This window comes from Aphelocoma coerulescens, chromosome 1A (genome assembly GCF_041296385.1).
Source record: "Aphelocoma coerulescens isolate FSJ_1873_10779 chromosome 1A, UR_Acoe_1.0, whole genome shotgun sequence".
Taxonomy (NCBI): domain Eukaryota; kingdom Metazoa; phylum Chordata; class Aves; order Passeriformes; family Corvidae; genus Aphelocoma; species Aphelocoma coerulescens.
In genome coordinates this window covers 15,929,932-15,953,588 of record NC_091014.1, presented here as the reverse complement: position 1 = coordinate 15,953,588, position 23,657 = coordinate 15,929,932, and the positions used below count along the sequence as shown (strand labels likewise).

General features: G+C 41.0%; 1 protein-coding gene across 1 annotated transcript in view; it reads right to left on the bottom strand.

Moving 5' to 3' along the window:
- The window catches only part of ABCD2 (ATP binding cassette subfamily D member 2), a 45,502-nt gene extending 22,827 nt beyond the window's left edge, over positions 1-22,675 (bottom strand). The window contains exons 1-6 of the mRNA XM_068995115.1: positions 21,568-22,675; positions 20,035-20,215; positions 14,802-14,923; positions 11,824-11,992; positions 8,614-8,708; positions 7,042-7,187 (exon numbers count right to left, since the gene is read on the bottom strand). Of these exons, the coding sequence (XP_068851216.1) occupies positions 7,042-7,187; positions 8,614-8,708; positions 11,824-11,992; positions 14,802-14,923; positions 20,035-20,215; positions 21,568-22,491 (1,637 nt within the window). The 5' untranslated portion in view covers positions 22,492-22,675. The remainder of the gene's footprint in view (positions 1-7,041; positions 7,188-8,613; positions 8,709-11,823; positions 11,993-14,801; positions 14,924-20,034; positions 20,216-21,567) is intronic.
- Between the last annotated feature and the right edge of the window lie 982 nt (positions 22,676-23,657).

Below are 23,657 nucleotides of genomic sequence, written 5' to 3'. Positions count from 1 at the left end.
AGCTTAGCGAAGAAACTAGGTCATGTAAATGCAACCACCAGATTACTCCCTAAAATGCAGCTTTGTCTGTACCACTGCTAAACTACACAGAGTTCTCAGTTAATCTCTAGGTGAATTTGTTCCCCTGGCACTGCTACCAAAACTAAATTTTAAAGGCAAAAGAAGTTGTGGATACCCCCCCATCCCTCTAAATGTTCACGGCCAGGCTGGACAGGCCTTTGTGCAGCCTGGTCTAGTGGAAGGTGTCCCTGCCCATGGCAGGGGTTTGGAAGTAGATGGTCTTAAAGGTCCCTTTTAACCCAAGGCATGCTATGATTCTATGAGCTGCTTGTATCAGCAAAATGAACCTAACACAGATCAAATAGATTGTCATTGTTTTGCAGGATAGATCCTATAAGTACCAGCCATTTATTCAGTTCTTATAATCTATTAATGACTTGGTAATTATGTTTGTCAAGCCGGACAATGTACTTTAAAAAAGTTCAAAGCTTATTTTTCCTAGTGTTTAAATGAAGTTCCATAAACAGTCTGGCACATACATGGATGCCTGGAGGAAAAGTTGAGTATGTATCAACACATCTCAGTTCCTCACCCACATTTAGTCTTCTTGGTATGTCCCATAGACACAGCTTGCTCCAGACATGCCCCCAGTCTGAAGGCACTGAGGGACCAAAACCCCGAAGAATGCTGAAGTCCTTCACAAATACCAGTTTAGCAGTAGCCCTTATATGTGGGATTTATGTAAATACATTTTAAACCTAAACTAAATCCCAATGCAGCAAGTTGACTATATACTTCAATCTGGAATTTATGCAACACTTTCCTTAATAACAGAAAATACCTGTAAACTATGCTTTAATCAGCTGACTCTTGTGTCTGGGCAGTAGCGAAGACACCTGGCATGGCTCGGGGGGAGTAGCAACTAATGCACAAAACCATTTCCCACCTCTGACTATCAGCATTGGTCAATTTTGTACATGATGCCCTACCAAGAGGTACTGCCATTACTTGTGAGCAGTCAGCACACAGACCTAATAATAAACATTCAAACTTTACAGCTGTGAGTGAGCCTTTAGAGGAAATGGAGAGGTTTCACAGAGATCCTGGCAGGCAAAGCTTCAGCCAACCTACAGGGCAGCAAGGCAAGAACTTTTCTGTTCTAGCTGAGGCAAGATGGAACTTACATCAATCAGGAAGGATAAGTGCAAGCATTTCTATAGGAATACCAAAAAGATGAAATGGAGGAAGCTGTGCCCTGGCCAAGGGGAGAGCCTGACAGCCCTATCAGATGCAAGGCCACAGTTTCTAACAAAGAGCAGAACTAAGGTAAGCTGTCTGGAACTGACTAATCTCAAAAGAGGAAAAATAAGATACAAAGTAGCAGGCAATTTTTAAAGCATAACTATATCAAAATAGTATGCAAACTATTGCACACAGTATGAAGTGTGTTGTGTTACGTTTTTTGTTAATGCTTATCTACCAAAGACCTTTTTCTCATCTGTCAGATAAGCTATGAACTTAGGAAATAAACACATTGAAAAGGAGCATCATGAACTTGGTAACAGCAAGTCTGACAGACAGATCCAGTGTGCCAGGGAGCAGGTATCTGTACGGAATGATATGAACCAATGGCAAAGGATCGAAGGAACAAGTCTATGTGGTGGTGCACTATCAGCAAAATGCTGAAGGGCAATGACAATTGCTGGCGCACTGTTGGCATGTGCAATCAGAGTCCAGCTTAACTCCAGCTGACTCAACTAGAAGGATCATAGTTAAAGACAAAGCAGTATTAGCTGACAACAAATTAGGATGTGCAGAATACAACATAGGACAGAGACATCTGAGCCAATCTAAGTGAGATGAGGCAACAGAACTCGTATAGGTGTTATTTGCACAGCAGTTCATTCAGGCTACTTCTCCAGCAAACCACACACTAATGAGAAAGTAGTCTGATACAGAAGAACCATGTAGACACATACTCCATTTGCACAAACTTCCATATGTCATATAGGTTATCTGAAAGTGAAAAACAGCAATTTTGCAAGATTAAATTGTTTACATAACCAAGAACTGTTTCAGGATGAGAGTGGCCACTACTAACTACTCCATGCTTAAGACAACATTTGAGTTGCACTATAATCTTCAAATTTTCATGTGCTTGTAATGTAAAAATTACTTTTATTTCATCACTTTATTATTTATATCACTTAGAACTGGAACATTCTTGCTTGGTTTCATTCACATGATGAATATCCTTGGACTACCTGAGGCAAATCACATCAGACATTTGGATTACTCGACAGATCTAAGGAGAAGAAAAATATCTCTGTAGCTGATGCAATTTTTTTTTTGTATCCAAGGATATTTTTAGAATACAAAAGGAAAAATGCCAGACAGGAAAAGACTTGTAAATGAACTCCAGATAAAATACCAGAAATAAAGCAGATGTATGTGAAACCAAACAGCCTAGGAGGGCCAGATAAACCTTTAAACTGTTCCATTTCATACTATCCTAGCATTAATAAGAAGGCAGCAAGATATAGGTATATAAATTTTAAATTACAAAGAACAAACAACACTTAATACCAGTTTATCTTTGGTTGCCTCCCTTTTAGCATTTGATAACCCTGGTGTTGAAAGAAAGAAATGTTAGTGATCTACTTGAATGAGCAATAGCAGGAGAGAGAGAGAATACAGAACTGGACCATTGCTGTGACTGCTGAGAAATTGGCTAGGTCTTCTACTAGAATGGCACACATAGTAACAGAGAAACTATGCATGCTACTGGAGAAACACACCTCTCCCAAAAATACAATAAAAACAAGCTGGAGAGAAAAACCAGTGACAACGGACGAGAAGAAAGAAGTACAATGTATTACTCCAGGCTCTATAGGAATCAGTCCTCAAGAAAGACAGAGAAAATGCTGATGGACATTTTAGATATGTGCTGTGCTAGGAAGACTCAAGAGTCATGATCAAAGGTTATGGAACTAACAGAGACTGCATGAGACATTCCTCCATGCAAATAAGACAATATGACACATCAGGCAGAAAATTATTAACAATTTAGATCAATAACCCAGTGGTAATTAGAGCTTTACTGCAGCTTTATGGTGTAGAGATATTGAGGAATATTCCTGTGCTGTTGTCAAGGTAACCTGCAAGTATGTAGGTGTGAAATTTTGCTGGCATTTATATCAAACTAAGGAAATGAGCACCAACATGTGCAGAATCTGTTTCCTTACAACTGAAAAAGCTGAGAATTTTCATTGGAGAGCAAGAAAAGCTGGAGTAAATGCTAGGAGGAATTGTGTGCTAGAGCTCTTAATTCCATGGAGATGGAGTCTCCTCCCAAGTTTAAGACCAACAAAGTAGAAACAGGGCACAGTCTGGAGAAATAGGCTACTTTCAGATAGGCTATGAGAGGCTAATTCCCCAAGTGCTTCAGATACATCTCGTGGTATATCTTTAGCATGTTAGCATATCTTTACTCATGTTACCCACTACATACTTTTGTTAATTATTTATTATTTAAAATGATGTTTGTGGATTCTGATTGGAATCGTGATTCCTTACCAACTAGAGTGCCACAAATATTTATTTTTTCATTCATGCTACATTCTTGGCCAGTTGATTAAAAGAGCAATGCAAAGAGGTGGCTAACACAAATGAATTTTACTTTGCAAAAGAGGGACAGAAAGAAGTAGAAGAAGGGGTAAGAACATATACTCTTCCAGTTACTCAGTCTCCAATGAGATCTGACAACTTGTTGAGGTGTGACCAGTTCCTAGCACTGATACAACAAGCTGCTTCAGGCACCAAATGATGCTGGATTGCTTAAAGGCTCTTAAAGCTTCCCTCTCTTCTGCCTGCCCTCTCTTCTGCCCACTCTCCTCTTGGACAGGCCTATCAGGGACAGTGGCAGAGCCTCTGAAATTCCTGAACTTTTCTCCAAAAGGGCATTTTTTTTCTCCCCAAAAGGGCAGTTTGTCCTATCAGCATCCACCAGAACTATGACTGATTACAGACAAATTCTACAAGGCCTAGCCCTATATAAGGGGAGACAAAAAGCCCTCACAGTGATTCACAGCAAAAGATAAAAAAAGCAGTATAATTATGCTAAGTAATCTAAAAACCCCAAAAGACAGGGATTCTTAAGGCTCTGTTTTAAAGCCTACAAACCACTAAGTAATGCTAACTACAAAGCACTTGCAGTGTGGATTAAATTTGGAGTATACAATGAGCAAATTCACATTTTAATAAATCAGTTATGTGTGTAGCTTTTGAACTTGACAAAGACACATGATTTCCCACACATTTCTGGAATACAATGCTGGAACATTAAAAAACAGAAATGAAAAAATAAACTTTTCAGTGAGCTCCTATTTACTGTGGAGTATTTTGTTACTCAGTAGTCACTGTATTCTCCACCATTCATGTGTGCAGATGAGGCTTCCCACGTTTGACTCAAAATGGGCTGATGCAGAATTAAATTCAGCCACAGGAATGCAGATGCTTCAATGGTAACTGTGTCCACTAACGGAAAGCCATCTTCTATGTCTTAGACCAGAGATGTAATGTATACCCATAAACACAGGGATGCCATCCTAACTTGCTGCTCTGATAGACATCCACCAATTCAAGAGCCTTCTGCTGTACCACAGTTTTCACCTACCCACCAAACAAAAGAGTGAGGAAGGCTGATGCCAGGTTGATCCCATGCTACCACCTCCCAGACCCTGTCAGATGGAACATGTTCCAGAACATTTTCCAGATTGACAGGAACAATTTTCACTAAAGTTATGATGAAATATAAACATAATGAAATGTAGGCAGGGCACTCTACTTTTCAGTCTAGAATTCACAGAATTTTATCTAAGAAAAATAAACAAACAGAAGGTAATCCTAATAAAGCAGAAATTTTCACAGGGTTAATAAGCAAAATTAGCACCAGCAGGACCTTACAAAACAAACCTGTTTAATTTGGGGACTTCTGGACAGTTAACAAACCACTACAAAAATCCTAAATATATACTAGAGCCAGGGACAGACAAAAACCTCCAAGTGAATGTGTGATTTATTTAGGCCACAAATAAATGAACTGTTAAAACACTCACAGGTAGATTACAGGTAAAAAAAAAAAAGCCTGGACAACATAAGACCATCCACACAAAAGCCCTAAAACTCCAGAAGATCTGTTGCAAATCTTGTCCGAAATGTACAAACTTCAACGTAAAATATTCATCTCAGACTCTGTATGCCCAAAGAACAAATACATTGGCCAAAAAAGCAATTTGGGATCCTCAAGGACAGACAAATGAACTGCTGTGTTTCATCAACCCCTTCAGCCACATTCACCCAGAAATCCCTACAGGACTTGGTCTCAGTCCCCGTGCAAATACATGACACTTACAAGTGACAGGCCCCATTTCTGAGCCTATAAAACATGCCCTGACACAGCTGAATTGTCCTCCAGAGCAGACTTCAGAATCTTCAGCCACAGTCAAGGTGTGGCACTTTTGCAGAAGAGCCCTCTCAGTCACTAGTCACTCACTGTTGTCCCATTTACCCAGACACAGCTCTGTCCCTTGGGAAGAGAAGCACAGAGCTCAAGAAGAGCCACAGAGCTGAGCTAAGACAATGTCCCTTGGATTCTGCAAGGACATTGCAGCAGGACCCTTCCTCTTGGGGATCCTACTAGGATGGACTGCATGTGCCAGTCCCTGCGTGGCTTTGGTCAAGAGGGCTGCAAAGCTGAATTCTGACCAAAACTTTTTGAAATGTTTCAAAGAAGAGGTCTGCTGGACAAACTTTTCCAGCACTGCAAAGTTAGAGGAAGCAGCTAACAAAGAACTATGTTTATGGAAATGAAAACTCAGCAGATGTGATTCAATCCCCTCCACCAGCACCTTGGCAAATACACCTGAATGCAAGGTGAGTCTGTATGCTTTCACAGAATAAAGGGAACAGAAGTAAAGGGAAAGGGGTGTAAGCAAGCCAGCCACAGATGTTGATCTGAGTAGGGGGCTGGGATCACACAGAGGAAGGACGAGGCTGACACTCAGGATTTTCTTCAAGAAAAAAATCCAGATTAGCTTTTGTTCTGAGTAAACCCATTTTAAGGATGTTCTACAGAATGGGAATTCTGAAATAATGTTTTGAAAAACATTTAATAAAGTGTTTTGCTCAAAACTCCTGAATAAAACTCTTGAGTGAATCAGAAAAATGACAATGGCTAGCAATAAATTATACAGATATTTGAAAAAATTATAGAGCAGTATTCTTTGCTACCTTCACCTGCAGCAAGCAAAATCTACTGATCAGTTACATTTTCCATTCATCTTAATAGCTTGTACTTTTTAAACAAGGCTACAAACTGTTATCATGAATACTTCTTTTGCCCATGGGAAGAAATGAACTACAGGAAGCAAAGATTCAGCGTTTGACTTTGCTTTTGCAAAACAACATAGTTAAATGTCTCTAAGGAGATATTCTACAACCAATTGCACAAGAGTATGTACTGAGAGTCCAACAGCATGTCAGAGTATAAAGAAAGCACAACAAAGCCAAGCTTCCATTAGTGAAATGCACACATACTACTAAAAAGGCAATCTGCAGTTACTGTTGGATTGCATTGTGCTCTTGCAGTGGGAAAGTTAAGTTTTGTTACTTCGACACTTAAGAATCAAACCACTCTCACTTGTTTTGACCCTTGGTTTTAAAGGAAATCAGATTTGAGATATACTAGGTCTTATTTAAAATTTCTTTCAGAGTCCAGTCTGTTCCCATGATCCCAACTATCCAAGTCTTTAGCCATCTGAGGAACACAGGCTCCAAAACAAGTGTATGTGAGCCCTTTCCAATGACTAATGATGTTGCATCACCAATGAGAAAAGATCTTTTTTTTTTAACACACTTCACACAGCTGAGGTTGTGCTTGCCACCTTTTAACTTGGGTGTACACATCACAGATTAAAAATGTGAGAAGGGTCAAAATTCGTGTAACCAGGTAGGAGGCATCCCCTTCAGCAAGACACATACCTTTGTGGTATATAAAACATGTGTTGTGGAGGGGGCTTGTAGAGAACTCCTTCATAGACAGGCCACAAACCACTTAAAATTCTGAAGAGTGAACTCTTTCCACAGCCATTGGGTCCAGTGATTAAAAGATTCATCCCCTCCTCGACCTGCAAAGGAGGTGAAAATGCAATGATGTTACTACGCAGTCTATGTGGCACAAGAGAGTCTAAGACCCCTAAGAGGGAGTTACATAAGCATTTATATAAAATTATCTACCAATTTCATTGATTAGCTGCATGTATTCATGGAACTATTCTGGAAACAGTGGCATTAGATAAAATATGTGGGCTGAGATAATGAAAATAATTTCTATTATGTCTGAGTATCTCTATAAACTAGTGCTTACATTAATATATAATAGTAATACTTATAATAATATAATATGTTATTATATACATGTAATGTAATATGCAATATGATTATATTACAGCATCAATAAATCACAGTCAGAATCAATTGTTCTAATGCAGATTAGGTCCAAAGGTGTTAACAGTGTATCAAGCAGTACTCTGCCTATCTGTGATATTAATTGCAGGTATGGGAGGCCAATCAAGTGATTTGGAAAATTTATTTCACATTGCCCCTTCCCACTTAATTACCTATGTTAACTTGGCTGTGATGCCAAGTGACTTTTTTTTTATTCATTTGACCATTACCCTGTGTATATATGAGTGTAGATTTATGCATAATCACAATGTCATTATCTATGTTTTACAAAAATATACTGACTTCTATATTTTCTTTGTTTCTGTCTCTCGAGACAAATGAATAAATGTCTGCTTGATCATAGAGTTGTAATTTTACAAATCTGAAATTCCTACACTGAAGTTGTTGCAAATTTGCCATAGCTAGGACCCTTTCCTCCTAGTTCCTAATTCAGAGGAAAAGAAACACCTTGCTTTAGCTAAATTAAAAGATCTGCTGGAATTGTTCAATTTATTTCTGATAACTTCAACTCTTTTTAAAAAGAACAACATCTGCACTGGAACATCAGATCAGGATACATATGGGAGTAATTCAGTAAAGGTCACTCATTAAAATTGTGAACAGGTACCAAGAGGTGTCTGGAACAGGTTTATAAAAACAATACAAGTTTCTACTGAGTAAATGCTCCCCTATTGGGCTTGTGAACTGTGCTGTAAGCTGTTAGTCAGCACGGCTCTTTGTGGTGATCAAGCAAAACTATGGATTTGATTTTTTCACTGTTGCTGTGACCTCAGACTTTTAAAGAAGACTTTGTGAGTAAAGCACCCCGATTTGATTGAAATTAACTAAAGATGGATGCATACTCCCATATACACCTTTAAAAATCTCAGGTTGGCTTTTCACCTGGCAGCAGCAACAGAAATCCTCCCTTCTCTTTCTCTGAGCAAACTACATATGTCTGCCTCTATTGAGCTACTATGCCTACCTTTCTGGACATCCCCTTTTATCCATATGCTCCTCCAAGTACTTAACATAAGGTATATGAATTCTGTGCTGTTTATGTTAATGTGATGGCAACAATCAGAAGATTCTTGCATATCATCTTACTTTGAAGTTTAGTCTGGAAACCACCACATCGCCATTCGGAGTAATTATAGGAACATTTTCACAAATAATTCCTTGATCAACATCAATTACTTTCCCTAGAAAGAAAAAAAAAAAAAAATCGAGTTTGTGAAACCTTCTATTAAGCAATCACTTGTGACAGCCTCTGTGCACAACTGAGTATATTTTCAAGTAAGGACTAGTGTTTGAAACTACTCTTTTATGTGCTCCAGGTTCCCCTAGTGGAAAATCTGCATAATAAATCTTAGCTAGTCCAAAAGACACTGTTAACAGTAGGCAAGAATGTGCAATGAATCCTAAATTAGATCCTAAACACAATGCGCAGCATGCATCATAAATATGTGATGCACGATAAAGATGTGTTCATTCAAATTCTACCTGTATTTTCTGTATTCTGTTTTAAATAGCTGTTTAATACCAAGCAGTAAAAAAGTTCAAGGACACCCTTAGCCACAGGCAGACCAGTTAAACTTATTTTGAGGATTTAATTAGGAATCACTACCAGCTCTGAAAGTCAGAGCACCTTTCAGTCTCCTCCAGCAACGAAAGCAAAGGAGCAAACATTTAATGGCTTGCTTCCATCTCTTTTTAATGCCTCAGACACTGTAAACGTGCCTTGTAAGTATTTGGAGAAACTCATGTAACATTTCAGTCAGGTAGGTACACTTGGCATTTGGATTTCTGGAAAATTAAATATACAATCTCTATTGGACATTTGGGTACTCTGTAACACAAGGACTTTGAATTTAACTGTCCTGGAAACAGTAAAAGAATAAAACTAACTTCTCAATCACCTGTTAATGCCCTTGTCTAACAGAACCTGACTAGCTGGATTCCTAGAAAAATATTAGAAATTACCTTTATAGACAAAATGCAAAGGAAAGATATTTTTCTTTGTATTAGAAAGCTGTTTATTTATAATTTAAACCAATCTGAACAAAGAAAAATGTAACAAAGGCCAAGTTAGTTAGTTAGTTAATTATAAAAGGCTTGCATTTCCTTCAGCTAGGGTTAGTCTTATATTTTTCATTTAGAGGTACTTTGTTCAATTGCTTTCAACTTTGCCAAACTATAACAACCTGGGCAGAAATTTTTATGCCAAATATCAGTCCAAGCACTCTTTTATCCTAAAATAAATTTTACTTAAAACAATTCTGTGGTGTACAGCATGAGATTATGGGGAAAAAAGTGTTTTTCTGTTAAAAATAAATTACTTTGATACAGTGGAGAGGTTGTAGTTAAAATAAATCTACGATAAAATATACTCAGCTGATAAGAATTAAGTGAACTTAATTCTCATTTCCTAATCCTAACTTCACAGCATTTGATTGCAACTTTAGCATGCTTTTAAAGTATATTCATGTGTAATCACAAACACAATTTGACATTATTTGTACAAGATGTACAAAATTCTATTTAATTTTTAGAATTCTGAATTATTAGATACACTATAAGGCAATATTATTATCTGTAAAATATTATTATCATTTTCATATTTTCATACTCTTACTGACAACAGTAAATGCAAGGCACAAAACAGACATTGCTTAGTTACAAAGACTTATACCGGATGATTCAAAAGGAAATTATTATTATGTGTTCAAAGAGCCATTGGGGAAGCTGAATATTAAGATTTTTCTTCTCTAACAATACAGACACATACACATATGTGAGCACGTGTACTTTTATCCACACACAATTCACTCTTCAGGGATTTCTAAAGTATCATGACTCAAAGAAAGGAGGAAAACCAGTATTACAATAGGACTTGTCATAAAAAAACGTGGACCCTGTGGCCTAGATTCATCTGGCCTAAATTCTTCTTAAATCCTTGTGCTCAATGCTTGGTCTTGGCTAGCTGCCTCTGAGAGCTACAACTACTCAAGAGCAAATGCTAGTCACCATGGCTTAGGAGGAATTCAGACTGGATGAACAGTGTGACCGTAGTAGAATGAAATCTTGGGAAGAGGTTGCAGAGAAAAGAGGAGTGAGGTTTAGACATAGTAGACCTAAGGGAACATGAAGAGCACACTTGCATATCTGAACTGTATTTGGTTTTGATTTTAAATACAGTTATCTAAAAAGAGCCCCCAAATTACTTTGTTGTTCCAGGAACTACAAACCTTTTCTCATGTACATAACAAAATGCAAGTTATAAAATGCCACTTATTTTAACATCACCCAAGTATTACCAAGATCTACAAGATTAAGACATCAGCTATTTCCACACCTATCCACCATGCTGCATCAGACTTTGTTATGATGAACCTTGTCAGAAGACCTTTGAGAAATATGAGCTGAAGGGCAGCACTGTTGAAATCACTGCAAAAAGTTATGTCACAAAGAGCCCTTTGGGGCCTGTAACTCTACTGAGGCTTAACTTTTCAAAAGCTAAAGGGAGAGAATGAGGCTTTTCAACACCACAGACGGCAGCAGCAGAAATGGTATGTTGGGAAAATGAAGAAAAACCCATTGCAAAAGCTGCCTTTAAGTACCTCAGAGAGAAGATGGATGCGAGAGGCAGAGAGAGGTGGCACATAATGGAGCACAATAAGAAACAGATGTACAGAGAAAATGCTCCAGGGAGGGTGGAGACAGAAAGACAGTGGCACCAGAAAGACATAGGGTGGGGTCAGGAGGGAAAAAGTATATATTGATCAAATCATTTGGGAGGTGAGGAGAAGGGTAAAGTTGTCATTTTCAGTTGAGATTCCCACTAAATTATGAAAAAATAAGCACAGGCTGATCTTTAATAATGGAAAACACAGTATTTTTGGGACAAACTACTGAACCAATCTGTCTTTTTCCTCCTATCTCAAACAAAATAATGTGATGGTTAAAGATGAAAATGCTACAGTCTCAGCTTTCTGAAAAAAATGAACTATCTGAGGAAAACAGGCACTGTCTGTAAAAATACTAAGATCATCATCACAAATAATAGTTTAGTTGAAATGCCTTTTCATTGAAAGTTTTTACAGAAAACATTTGAGCCATTTTGTGTATAGGAAAAGCACACCATAAGGACAGAGTTATAAGATAGCAGGGGGTTAAAATAGAAGGCAACATGGTCTCTGGGGCATTAAGGCTGAGAGGATGATTAGTTAAAGAAAAAACCCTCTTTCACCTCCTGTCTCACGGCACCGTGCCTCCCCCACCACCCCTGGGAAATTCATACAAATATGAATTAATTACCTTTGATTTCTAGGGGCCCATCAATGTGCAACTCTGCTTTATCTTCACTCCTGCTGTTGTTTACAGACCCTTGAATAACAGCAGTTCTTTTGTAGATGCCTCTTTTCACCTCCTCAAAGACTGAGAACATGTTGTAGACACGGGCAGTGTAGCCTGCTAGCTCAGTGACCTGAGAAACAACAAACGCCTCATTTCAGTTATACTTCACAAATTCTACAAATGAAATGTCTGGCCAAAGATCAACATGAGCAACAATGTATCCTTCAACACCTATCGATTTGCATTTCTCCAAATTCTGTGCTAACCCATATGCCACCTGTAGCTCCTACCAACCAGCAGGAAGGACAGCTTGAATTAAGCCCATGTAAGCTATGATAGCTCCAATAAATGAAGAGGCTGTAGAGACTGCTCACATCTGTAAAGTCTTCAATGAGCAGAGAACAGCTACTAACACATCTGAAAACAAAGAGCCTGGTACACAAGAAAAAAACTAAATCTCTGCATTTTCCAGCAAAAACAGAAGTCCACAGAAGTGAGGAAAAAAAAGGCATCTACAATTATTTATGTTTACTTGCTTGTATTCCTGAAACCTCCTGTGGGAGAAGTGTGCTTTTCTGTGTAAAAGAGGCAGCACCAGGCCACCCTAATCTAAAATACAGTACAAACCAGAAATTAGTCTTCTATCAACTGCATGCTAAATCTGACACCTTAGAATAGAACTGAGCATTTTTAAGACGGTGAGGGCTCTTGGAAGGCTTTCTCAATTTTTTTTTTGGTCCGTTTGTCACAATTTTCACCTGGTGAATATAGAAACAACAGATCCCTGGACCTTGTAACTTACTATTCACAGGCTATTCAAGAGCTCCTATTCAAGAGCTCCCAAAGAACTGCCTCCATCGGCTGGTAGCAAAGAATTAAGCCAAGGCCTTTTATTTTAAATGTGTTACTAGATGGTTTTAAAAGGATACATTTTTATACAAAATGCAGAGAGGACAAGAATAGCAACAAAATTAGATCAAGATTATAAACCCCTTGGCTTGCTGTGGTTAAATACATATACCCCATGACAGAGTTCACTCACTACGGTGTACATAATTCCAAGATTATTTGAAAGAATTGGAAATAATTCCTCAATTCTTCTGTAAGTTTCACTGTTTGTGCCAGACTCAGAAGTGAGTGCCAGCTCTGGCCACTTGGGCATCATTTCACTGGAGGATGATGGAGAGAATCCAGCATGTGATAAATGAAAACTTGAACCAACTGTGCCCCAGGAGAACCGTAACTTGAAGTAAGCTTCTCTACCATGACAGTAGAAACTCCCTTTGTTCAAACACTAAATACTACCACCTAAACTATTGACTGCAAAGAAAAGTTGAGCCCACCTCATCTGCACAGTGAATTACATTGATTTGAATGAGGCTGCCTTGGTGGATGAGGTGGGCAGGAACTGGAAATGCACCACCACTCGGGTTGAAGTACACTGTCCTTTGGAAACTGCCTGAATCATGAAATGACAATGTGGTTGAAGTACTGTAGTGTCTCTTGAAGAGAAGCATAAATATAAAACTAAGATGGAAATTCATAGAAGTGGTCCTTGGTCTCATGCTGTCTGGATTAGTATCTTACCATGTTATAAACAAAGTGAGTTTGTTCAGTTCCTCTTCTACTGCTTTGTGGGTACTTTCTTTGCCAAAAAATAAACCCATGGTTTTTCTAAGTCCTCATGTACATTATATGAATTACTTAAATGCTGAAAACAAAATAGAAATTACATCAGTGTACAACAGGTTATCTGGCAGTATCTTGAGAGCAGAGACCAAGCAGGGGAACGCTAAGGGAGCATAGGTCAAAAATCACAGCCCATTAAAAGGACTCCTTCTGAAAACAGCTGACTCTGGCTTTGTCAAAGTCTGTATCTGAAGGCGACAAAGTACCCCTCCTCTTCCAATTTACCAAGCTGGAGCTATTATGGCTGGATTCCAAATAACAGAATCCATAGTCTTTGATTAGCTGCCTAGCTAATGTGTCCCTCCTCACACTGCACGGGGAAAAGGGGTTCCCACCAAAGGGATGAGCAAACACCAATTAAAAAATGAAGAACAAACATTCAGAAGGAAATGTTGAGGAGATTAACAGCAGTGCCTCACTTTTCTTTGGCTTAACAGCCAGCATTTAAAGAAATCCACAAGAGAGAAAACAGATCAAAGCCCAACTCTACTGGAATTTGGGTAAGAACCTGAAACAACATCTCTTGGTCTTCCAGATGAACATTCTGTACTTCTAGACTATTTGCAGTCCAAGGTGAACTTTTTCCTGCTAAAAATTCTCTATTTTGCAAAATTACTTATAATTTAACAGGTTCACAAATACTGAAAATAGCCTTATAGTTTAAGTGGCCTGGAAATAAGTATCCAACTCTCCTTGTTTTTCATATGGGAACAGGTTGCCCAGAGAGGTGGAGATTCCCCATCCCTGGAAACATTCAAGGTCAGGTTAGATGGGACTTTGAGCAATCCAGTATAGTTGAAGATGTCCCTGCTTATGGCAGGGGGGTTAGACTAGAAGAACTTTAAAGACCCTTACAATTAAACTATTCTATGATTTTATGGCACTTACAACAGAAGAGTCCCCGTACACTGAAGGCAGACAGCCTGAATTCAGGTCTGTGCTCCAAACAGAAGAGGAATTTGAACCTTTATCACTCACATTCCAGGAACTTCTATCACTCTCTGATGACACCTGAACACAAGTATTAAAAATGACATCTGCATGTTGCATCATACAGGCAACCATGCACTTTAGACTCTTTTGTCGACTTAACCCTAAAAATCAAACTACCAGTTCAAAGATCTTCATGGATTTAGTTGCAATAGAATTTGCCTTTAAAAACTGCACTACTTTTTAAAGTATTTTATATTAAATGCAAGTTGTTTTTCTTTTTTTTTTCTTCTGTTTCATGCATGCAGAATGTACAGTACCTCTTTGTATGAAGACATAATCCTTTCAATAGCATCTGCTCCAGAGATCAGCAAGTTTCGTGATGTAGTAAAAGCTTCTGTTCTTTCACTAACCATTGCCTGTTTCTGGCCATCTTCCAACTCTGAAAGTAAAAAAAAAAAAAAAGTTTTGTTAAAATATTCTGCTGAAAATTATCTCTACAAATTAAATTATTATTAGAATGTGAGCTATTACAGAGCAGCTTTGTTCTTTTTTTAAGGAAAAGTTAACTCTATGAAGACAACTTTTCAAAAAGAACAGGTGAATGTAACTACCATAGCTTGGTAAAAAAGAATAAGTGGGAGCATATGGAATTCATTTTGTTAGGCAAAACATGTTATTATTTTATCTATTTATCTACATGGATCATTTTCCTTTTAATATATCATCATACAACATAAATTTTACAAAACATGAAAAAAGTGATACCTAAACAATGATCTGAAACAGATTTTTAGCATAATTTTAAACATTTTTGCAGCTATTAATTTTCAGCCTTACTTATTTACTGACTTCATGTAAAAGGAACCATTCACATTTGTGTAAATCTGGCAACATGACTATATTTCTGTAAGAAAGCAGTAAGCTTTTTAAGTATCAAAGGCATGGTTTCAGTAGGATACCTCTCCCTCACAATGAAGTTTCTCTCTTCATCTGACCTCAAAACAAAGTTGTGAGGCTTTATTTATGACACTGCACCCTGTTAACAAGAATACTCTTGCTCCAAAGAAAGAAGCTGTCTCATAAGAATGTCAGCAGCATAAGGCAAGGAGAAAACAGCAGCAGAAATTATAGAAGATACGTGAGATGTAAGTATATTTAACATATCTACATATACCATCTTTCTACCATGGAACCTATAGATTCAACTTGCAAGGTTTGGTTCTTGAAGGAAACAAGATTTTAAAAGAAGTAGCTGACTATTTTGAGGCTAAATGTTGTTTCGGTGTTAATAATTGCAACTACAAACTACTGGTGTAGTAAACCACTCTTAAAGATTTTCCACATAAAAGATTTACAATGAAAGATCTCAAGGGCTTTCTTCATCACATAATTTTATATGTATTTCTATATATTGCTTAAATCTTTTGCAGAATGGGATCTGGATATTATTTTTTTTCTGAAGTTTTTTTAAAGTTTCTTTTTAAAACTAAGCTGATGCCAGGAATCACGCTAGGCAGAGTAACAGGTGGATACACTGTGTCAACTCCTGTACTAGCAATTGTTACTAACACCCATGTTTCCACAGTACTCATGATCAAGAAAATCTAGGAGGAATTCCCTGCAGGTGTAATGCCACTAAATTTCATAGGCTAAGTCAAGCAATGCAAGAGTAAAGCAAACAGTATTCTTTTACCTCCCTGACAAGACCAGATTCTAGAAATCTGGTGTGTGAGAATCTACAGGCTGTACCAAAGCCAGATGTGTCTTTCTGTCTTTATTAGGTAAATTTAAATGCTATTTTGTTTTCATTTACACATCCATAAAGGCATTCCTACATAACTAGATCACTGAAATACACTGTATTACAGCGAAATACACTGGGTAATTAATGAAAAACTTTCAAAAATTGCTACATCATAACTTTTCATATATATATATGTGTGTGTGTGTGTGTGTGTGTGTGTGTGTATACAGACATACAACATCTATGTTATATTTTCTGGTTTTAATAATGATGTTTTTTCATTTCAGTTCTATATCAGCACACTGTCAACTAGTTGTATGCAATCTTGCTGAGACACAATGAGAGAGACATGCTTTAAAAAAAAACACAGAAAAGCTCTCACAAAGGAGAGATTAAAAAATTCTTGCTCATGTTGCTCTCACTTTAAAAAGTTATTTCCACTCCAAGAAGAACAAATTTAGTGAATAGGGATAATTCAGTTAATTCATTAGTAAAAGCTGATTTGAAATCTGTTTACTTCTGAAACAACTGATTTTTGCTGATCTTGTTGGGATTATAGCTCATGCAGCCCCTGCTATGTAGAACCACCACAATTAAATCATCTAGCAATCAGGTATGGTTTAACTACGTTAATGCAGCATTCCTCCTTAATGTAAATGCAGAATTTACTGATGGCTGCTTCCAGCACCCAGGCCAGCTCATTTAGCAAGAGTTTAAGGATCTCTACAAGCCACTGCATCAGTCACTTTAGGGGTATTTAAAAATTTGAAATTATATACAATTTATGAGCATTTCACAGTCCAAAAAGACAAACTCTTATATTATATAACTCACTGATATTACTTTTCTTGAACTTTTTGTCCAAATAATTTTTCATATGGCTGGCTCCTGTGTTTGAAAGCATCACGTTTTAACAGACACACAGACTGTTTCATACAGAAACTAACATTTCCATTTTCCTCTTCACTTATGTAATTGATAGTCATACTTGTTTTATAAACAAAAATAAGTGTTCGCTGTGTCTAGAGAAATCAAAGTCTTGCTTCAAAAAATAGTTACTCTCCATAAACTGAGACACATTTGGAACATGAATGGTTTAATACAAAAAGAATGAGAAATGTTATCAAACAGAAATCTTGTCTTTGCCAGCTAATTTCTTCTTTGAAATATACAACAAAATTTTAGAATTTCAGTCAGAAATATCACTGTCAAAGAAGGTTCTTTTTTCATATTATTGAAGAATTATTTTTTTACTTTTTCCTTCTCCTCCTTGAAGAAGTGTATAAAACCTGTGGCTTTACACCTGTAGTCTCAAGCCTGGCCATGGTACCAGTTTTGTACATACCCCTGATTATTTTGATTCATCCTAAAGAAATAAATCCACCATCTCTTCCTTCAGATGTGAACAAACTTGTGCCTGATCTGCTGAGGCATGAAGCACTGTTTTCCCAAGCAGGTCAATGGTAATTTCAGGTGTTCTTGATTCTTTGAATACCTGTAATACCTCAAACTGGTCTTGACAGTGCTGCCAGTATTATGTTTGTGAACCATCACTATGGTAAGCCCCAGGACCCAATAATAAACCTCATGTTGTTGGGGTTTTAAGAGTTCTAGGTTTTTTTTCTGTTAAAGGAATTTTCCCCATACTGTTACTACAACAACAAATCGCTGGGGTGCTTAAGAAAAACAAAAGAGCTACCCACGGAGGGTGGGGTGGGCCTGGCTACTCCTTTGTTTCACCTGGGTGTGGGGTCAGTTCGCTCTCGGCATTCGGAGAGAGAAGCTGCAGAGAAAGAAGCTGCTGGTTCTTATTTTTTTTTTCCGGCTGTTTTCTTTTCTGCTGGAAACAACGCCGGGATCCCAAAGCCGCTTTCTCTGCCCCGCTGGAGGCCGGGCTGTGGCCGCCCTGCCCCGCTGCTGCTTCGAGCCTTCGCCTACGCTGTAGCCATGCTCGCCCTGCCTGCCTGGACCTCCGGGGGCGTTCCCCGTTTGGATACATCTCATCTGTCCTCTGGGATTTGTGCTCGTCCCTGCCGTTCCAGCCTGCCGTTCCAGCCTGCAGTTCCCGAGGGTCCGGCCGGACACCGGGATCGGCTGCCCAGGGGTTTGTGAAGCTTCTTTGTCCCATCCCTTCCCAGATCCCAGGGCACCGGTGCCGCGTGCTCCCCGAGCTCGCTCCGGAGCGCCCCCTGCAGCCGCGGGGGAACCATCGCACCTGCCCTGCTCACCGGGAGCCGCCAGCGCCCCTGCCGGCTGCGAGCGGAACTGCACCCGAGGGGAAAGGGCCCGACAGCCGAGAAGGCTGGGACTGGGTTTGGGATTGTTTGCTGCTACTGCCACAGTTAGTGGTGTTTGTTTGACTGGTTATATATATAATAGTAAAGAACTGTTATTCCTATTTTCCCACATCTTTGCCTAAAAGCCCTTGATTTCAAAATTATAATAACTCAGAGGGAAAGGGGTTACATCTGCCATTCCAAGGGAGGCTTCTGCCTTCCTTAGCAGACACCTGTCTTTCAAACCAAGACACATGTTTTAATAGTTTAGGTTGCTGGTAGCAAATATAATTCTGTTTTACAATGTGAACCACTCCTGCATCTCTGTTTTCTCCCACATTTGAAATGTGTTTAACAAAAGAACAAACATGAGTAACAGGAATGTTATTTAGTTTAGCATGAATACAAGTCCTTTTTTATTCATGCTCTAATACCAAGGAGACATTTACAACATGTGGTTAAACACTCCTTTTCTTGACTGTACCCATTCCCATCTTAGCAGAAAGACTCTTATCACTTTTTCTGTTGTGACGATAACCTTCACTGTGAGGTGAAATGCCTTTGTACAGCCTCTTCTGCTTGGAACAAGACATCCTGGTATTTTTGAAGCTGTTCCCAGGATGCCAGCCAGGGTGCTGATATAGTTCCCTCCTGAGCCACCTGATGGGCAGCAGCTCAGGGAGCTGAGCACTCAGCCGTGCACTGGCACAACTTCGAGACAGCTAAACCACATGGGCACTGCACAAAGCCATCCTACAGGTCATACCAAGCTTGTCCACTTGGACGGTCCTGACCTGGAATATAACTACCAAGAAAGAAACAGAACTACAGCACAGAAAAGAATTCACTCATTCCTAACTCAAAGTACACAAATTAGAACTTTGTAGGATTTGTGTTTAAGGGATCTTCCTTAATACCTTTCTTTCTTCTCATCTTTTCTTTTTCTTTTTTCTTTTTTAATAGCATCTGCAGTAACAACATTATTTGAGTCTCATTTCACTTCTAGGAAATTTGTGATAGGACGTCAAAAATGATACCATCCTAGCCTGGAATCTGAATTTTACCTTCTCTTCTCCCAGGGAGTCAGGGAAAATCTGCTGTTTCCAGCAGGTCAACAATAAGAGAAATTACCTATAACTACCTGTAATTACAATATAGTTTACGGAAGAAAAAGAAGATAAGCATTCTAGGAAAGTTCGTAGTATCATTAGGTAAAAGGAGATACTGCAAAAATCAGCCTGCCATTCTAGTAAAAAAGGAGATTGCAATAATCATGACAATCTCGTGTGATACAAGGGTCCTTTAAGTCCTGACTTCATACTATTTATCAGGCTTACACTCAAAGTTGGATCATTTGTGTTGCTTTCTGCTCAGCTGACTTGCTATGCTTGCAAGTTATACGTAAGACACAAATGTTGCAAGAAAGTCTGTGAAATAAAGATCAATGTGAATGGCACTCCAGGGAACTACAGTCTTTTGAGGACATAACTTTAAAGAAAAGTTTAGAAATTAGGTAAAAGATGGTATTACCGCCATCTGCAAATCCCGTTGCAGTGATGATGGGCACAGCGACCATGATCATACCACAGCTACTCCAGACATACTTCATCAGGAACTGCTCTATCATGATATACCATAAACGTTTGGACAAAATGAGATTCATTTGATCTGTCAAATCCTTGTAGCTTTTTTGCAGTTGTTTCAATTCTACCTATGGTTAAAAGAATAAAATAATTTATATAATGAAACAAAGATGCACATGTAGCACAAGATATGTTCACATGTGTACATAAAATAATCGGGTACCCAGAGCTGTCACTTCTGAGTCACACCTGCCATGTGGTACTTTATTCTCAATGTGCTGCAGTCTCACAGCAAAAGTGCACAGCTTTATGGAAGTCAGTGGACCTGGTTCTTATTACACCATTGTCCCTCGACAGAACACTGACAGGTTTTCAACTCTTTTAAGATCTCTAATATATACAAGAACAACATAGCAGTCACAACAGCTGATTCTAACAATCAAAATAAGATTGATTTCACATCCTTTTAATAAAGCTGCAGCTGTAGAGTTTCACAGCAACTGAAACTTATATTGGAAAGCATTTGGGGATTAATTATCTCCAGTGACTTAAAGTTGCAGAGTTGATTCCTGAAATGCAATGCTGCTTGTTTTTGCAAACAGTCTGGGGAAAGAGAGAAGTATCCCAGGAGGTTTAACAAGTCAAAGACAGTTGCAAGTCAACACAATATATATGCAGTTCAAGCCCATATATGTGGGAATTGAGAAAACGTTTAATTTAGCTGCACTTAAAACATTATTACAGAGAGCTTTTGAGAACGTTTGTGTCTACAAAAATAAACCATTAACATTATATAATCATTGCTTGAACTGAAAGAGTAATACTTCAGGCTGGTTTCCAGCTTTCCTTTTCACCTTGCATGAAACAACTTTCTCCCAATTGTGTCTGAAAGGTATTCTGGCCAAAATTCACTTCTAATAAAAATATTAAAGGTCCCTTAATAAGGTGGCTTTAAAACAAGCTACTGGTTTATGTAACTGTGATTGCAGAAGTACTGTACTTAAGCTATTTTAAGACTGATGACTACATCTTTGCTTAGCTATGTGAAAGAGTGTCAAAGGTTGTAGTGTGCTCTGAGCTATCACAGAGTTTCCCCCTAGACTTTCTGGTGTGCCATGGTTGCTATTTCTGCTGAATTAAATACGGTAGTTCATACACGTGGTTGGAAAAAAAGAAGTCTGGAAAAGTTAATCAGAATGGACTGGGTGGGGGAAAAACAGTAATGCAGATGAGTTTTCTAGATAAGCATAAGATCCATCTGCAAAACCACAACATTGCCAGAGTTCAAGGGAACTGTGATCTGTTCCCCCCAGACACTACTTGTGAGACGGCATTTCCTAAGAAATGGGAAGTGCCAAACTGTAAACAAGTTTAAATGTCAGAGGGACCCAAAGTGCTCAAGAAGAGCATCAGGGGAGGCATGGATCCGCTCTGGCACTGCAGGAGCGACCCCAGTGCTTCCAATTTCTCTCCTCCTTACCTTGTGCCCTCGGTAAAAGGCAATCTCTTCCACGTTGGCAATGATGCGTGAATGTATGAAGCGCAGATAGCCCTTCTTGTGAGCCTCCTCAGCCACTAGTTTGCCAAACTTGGGCGAACAGGCTTTGAGCACGCGGGCCGTGGCATAGACGACGAGACCAGCCAGGACTGTGGGCCCGATGGGGTTGGCCCCCCGGGACCGCGCTGTGCGGATGAGGGTGTAGGAGGTGAGCACAACATCCAGGATGGGCTTGGTGAGGTTGGAATAGAGATGCGCCACGGACTGCGAGAACATCATGATGTCCTCGGTGAGGGACTGGTCAGGGTTGGCTAGCCGCCCGTCCATGCTGATCACTTTGTAGTAAGTCTGGTTGGCAAAGTAGGTCTCATAGGCGTGATCCACCAGGCGCGTGCGGAAGGCGAGGGCCAGCTTGCACTCCAGGTACCGTATGGTGCTGTTCACGAAAGTGGCTGGGATTGCGATCATCAGCCACTTGATTAATTTGAAGACAAAGCTCCTGGGCTTTTTCTCCACAATGCTCTTCACAATTTTTCCATCGAGGGCGGCCACATAGATGGAGAGGAAGGTCCTGGACACCAGAGCAAGCGAGTGAAGGCAGAGCAAGCCCAGCTCGGCACTCACCAGCTTCGGGAAGAACAGTTTGCGGAGTTCCAGCAGCTGCTTGAAAAATTCCGCGTCCACGGCCGGGGAGGCTCTGCCCCGGCTGCCGGTGCAGTGCGGGGCCCCCTGGCCCCCTTCATCCTGCGTGCCGCCTCTGCCACTCGCCCGCTTCACGCGCCCGCGGATGATGGGGTAGAGGATTTTGAGCCCGTATGCCGCGGCCAGCAGGCACGCAGCCCTCTTCGCAGCGCCCGCCCTGCTCCACTGCACCCGCCGGGCCGCCGCATGCAGCATGTGGGCCATCCTGCCCGCCGGGGCACCGCTACGCGCCGCTCCTAGCGCGAGTGGCTCATGCCCGCTGGGAAGGCCGGTCCCGCCGGGTCTTCATCGGGGCGCTGGGCCCGGTCTGCCGCCAGCCGCCCTGCCGTGATAGATGCCGAGTGAGCGCTGCTTCCCAGGGGTGATGGTGCCTTCAAAGCGCGGCGCGTTGCACAACGCAGCCCGGCGCGGCGCAGCCCGCCCCGCCGAGCACCATTGGCTGTGCCGCGTGGGGCGGCACCGGCACCGGCAGCGGCAGCGGCCCGGCCGCTCGGCACCGCCGCCCGGCCGCAACCGCTATAGCTCGGGGCGCGGCCGCAGCGGTGGCGGCAGCGGCAGTATCAGCAGCAACACTCCTGCGCTCCGCTCCGCTCGGCCGGGGTTCACGGCGGGTCCCCTGGCGCTCGGCCCCGGGTTCACGGCGGGTCCCCCAGCGCTCGGCTCCGGCCGCACCGTTGATCCCCCGGCGCTCGGCGGGTCCTCGGAGCTCGGCCCTGCAGAGCGCCGGCTCGCCCCAGGCTGCGGCCGGCCCTTTCCTTCCGCCTGCCCTGCGGAGCAGGCGCCGCCTCCGGCCCCGGCCTCGCCAGCGGCGCGGGGGGAGCGGGACGGGGGCTGGCGGCTCCGGAGAGAGCTCGGGTCCCGCGGCAACCCCGGCGGGCTGGGCAGCGCGTCACCCCCGGCGTCCCCTGAGCCTCCCCGGGGCGGGGGGGCTGTAACGCCGGCGGGAGGGGGGGCCCGGTGCGGGAGCGACGCGGCAGAGGGCGGCGCAGCCCGGCCGGTGGCCTCGGGCAGCCCCGGGTCGGAAATCGGTCGGGCGGCCGCGGGAGAGAGCCGGGCAGCTCGGCGTCTCCGGGGCAGCGCCTGCACTCTGCGCGTTATTTATTTCCTGTCCCTCGCCGAAAGGAAGCCGGTATTGTGCACTGGCAGAGTTATTAGCCCAAAATAACCCCGACTGAGTGGCCCGGCCCCTGCAGTAAAACCCGGCTCATTTCACACAAAGGAAGCAACACTAAAGGCAGTTGTCTTGCTGCTTTATTTTTCTCTTTTCTTTATTACTTATTTCTACTGCTTCAGTTATTTGGAAAACGGACTGTATTTGAAATTGTAGGGGGAGGATCAGAGTACTTACATACTCTGGTCCTTTTACACTT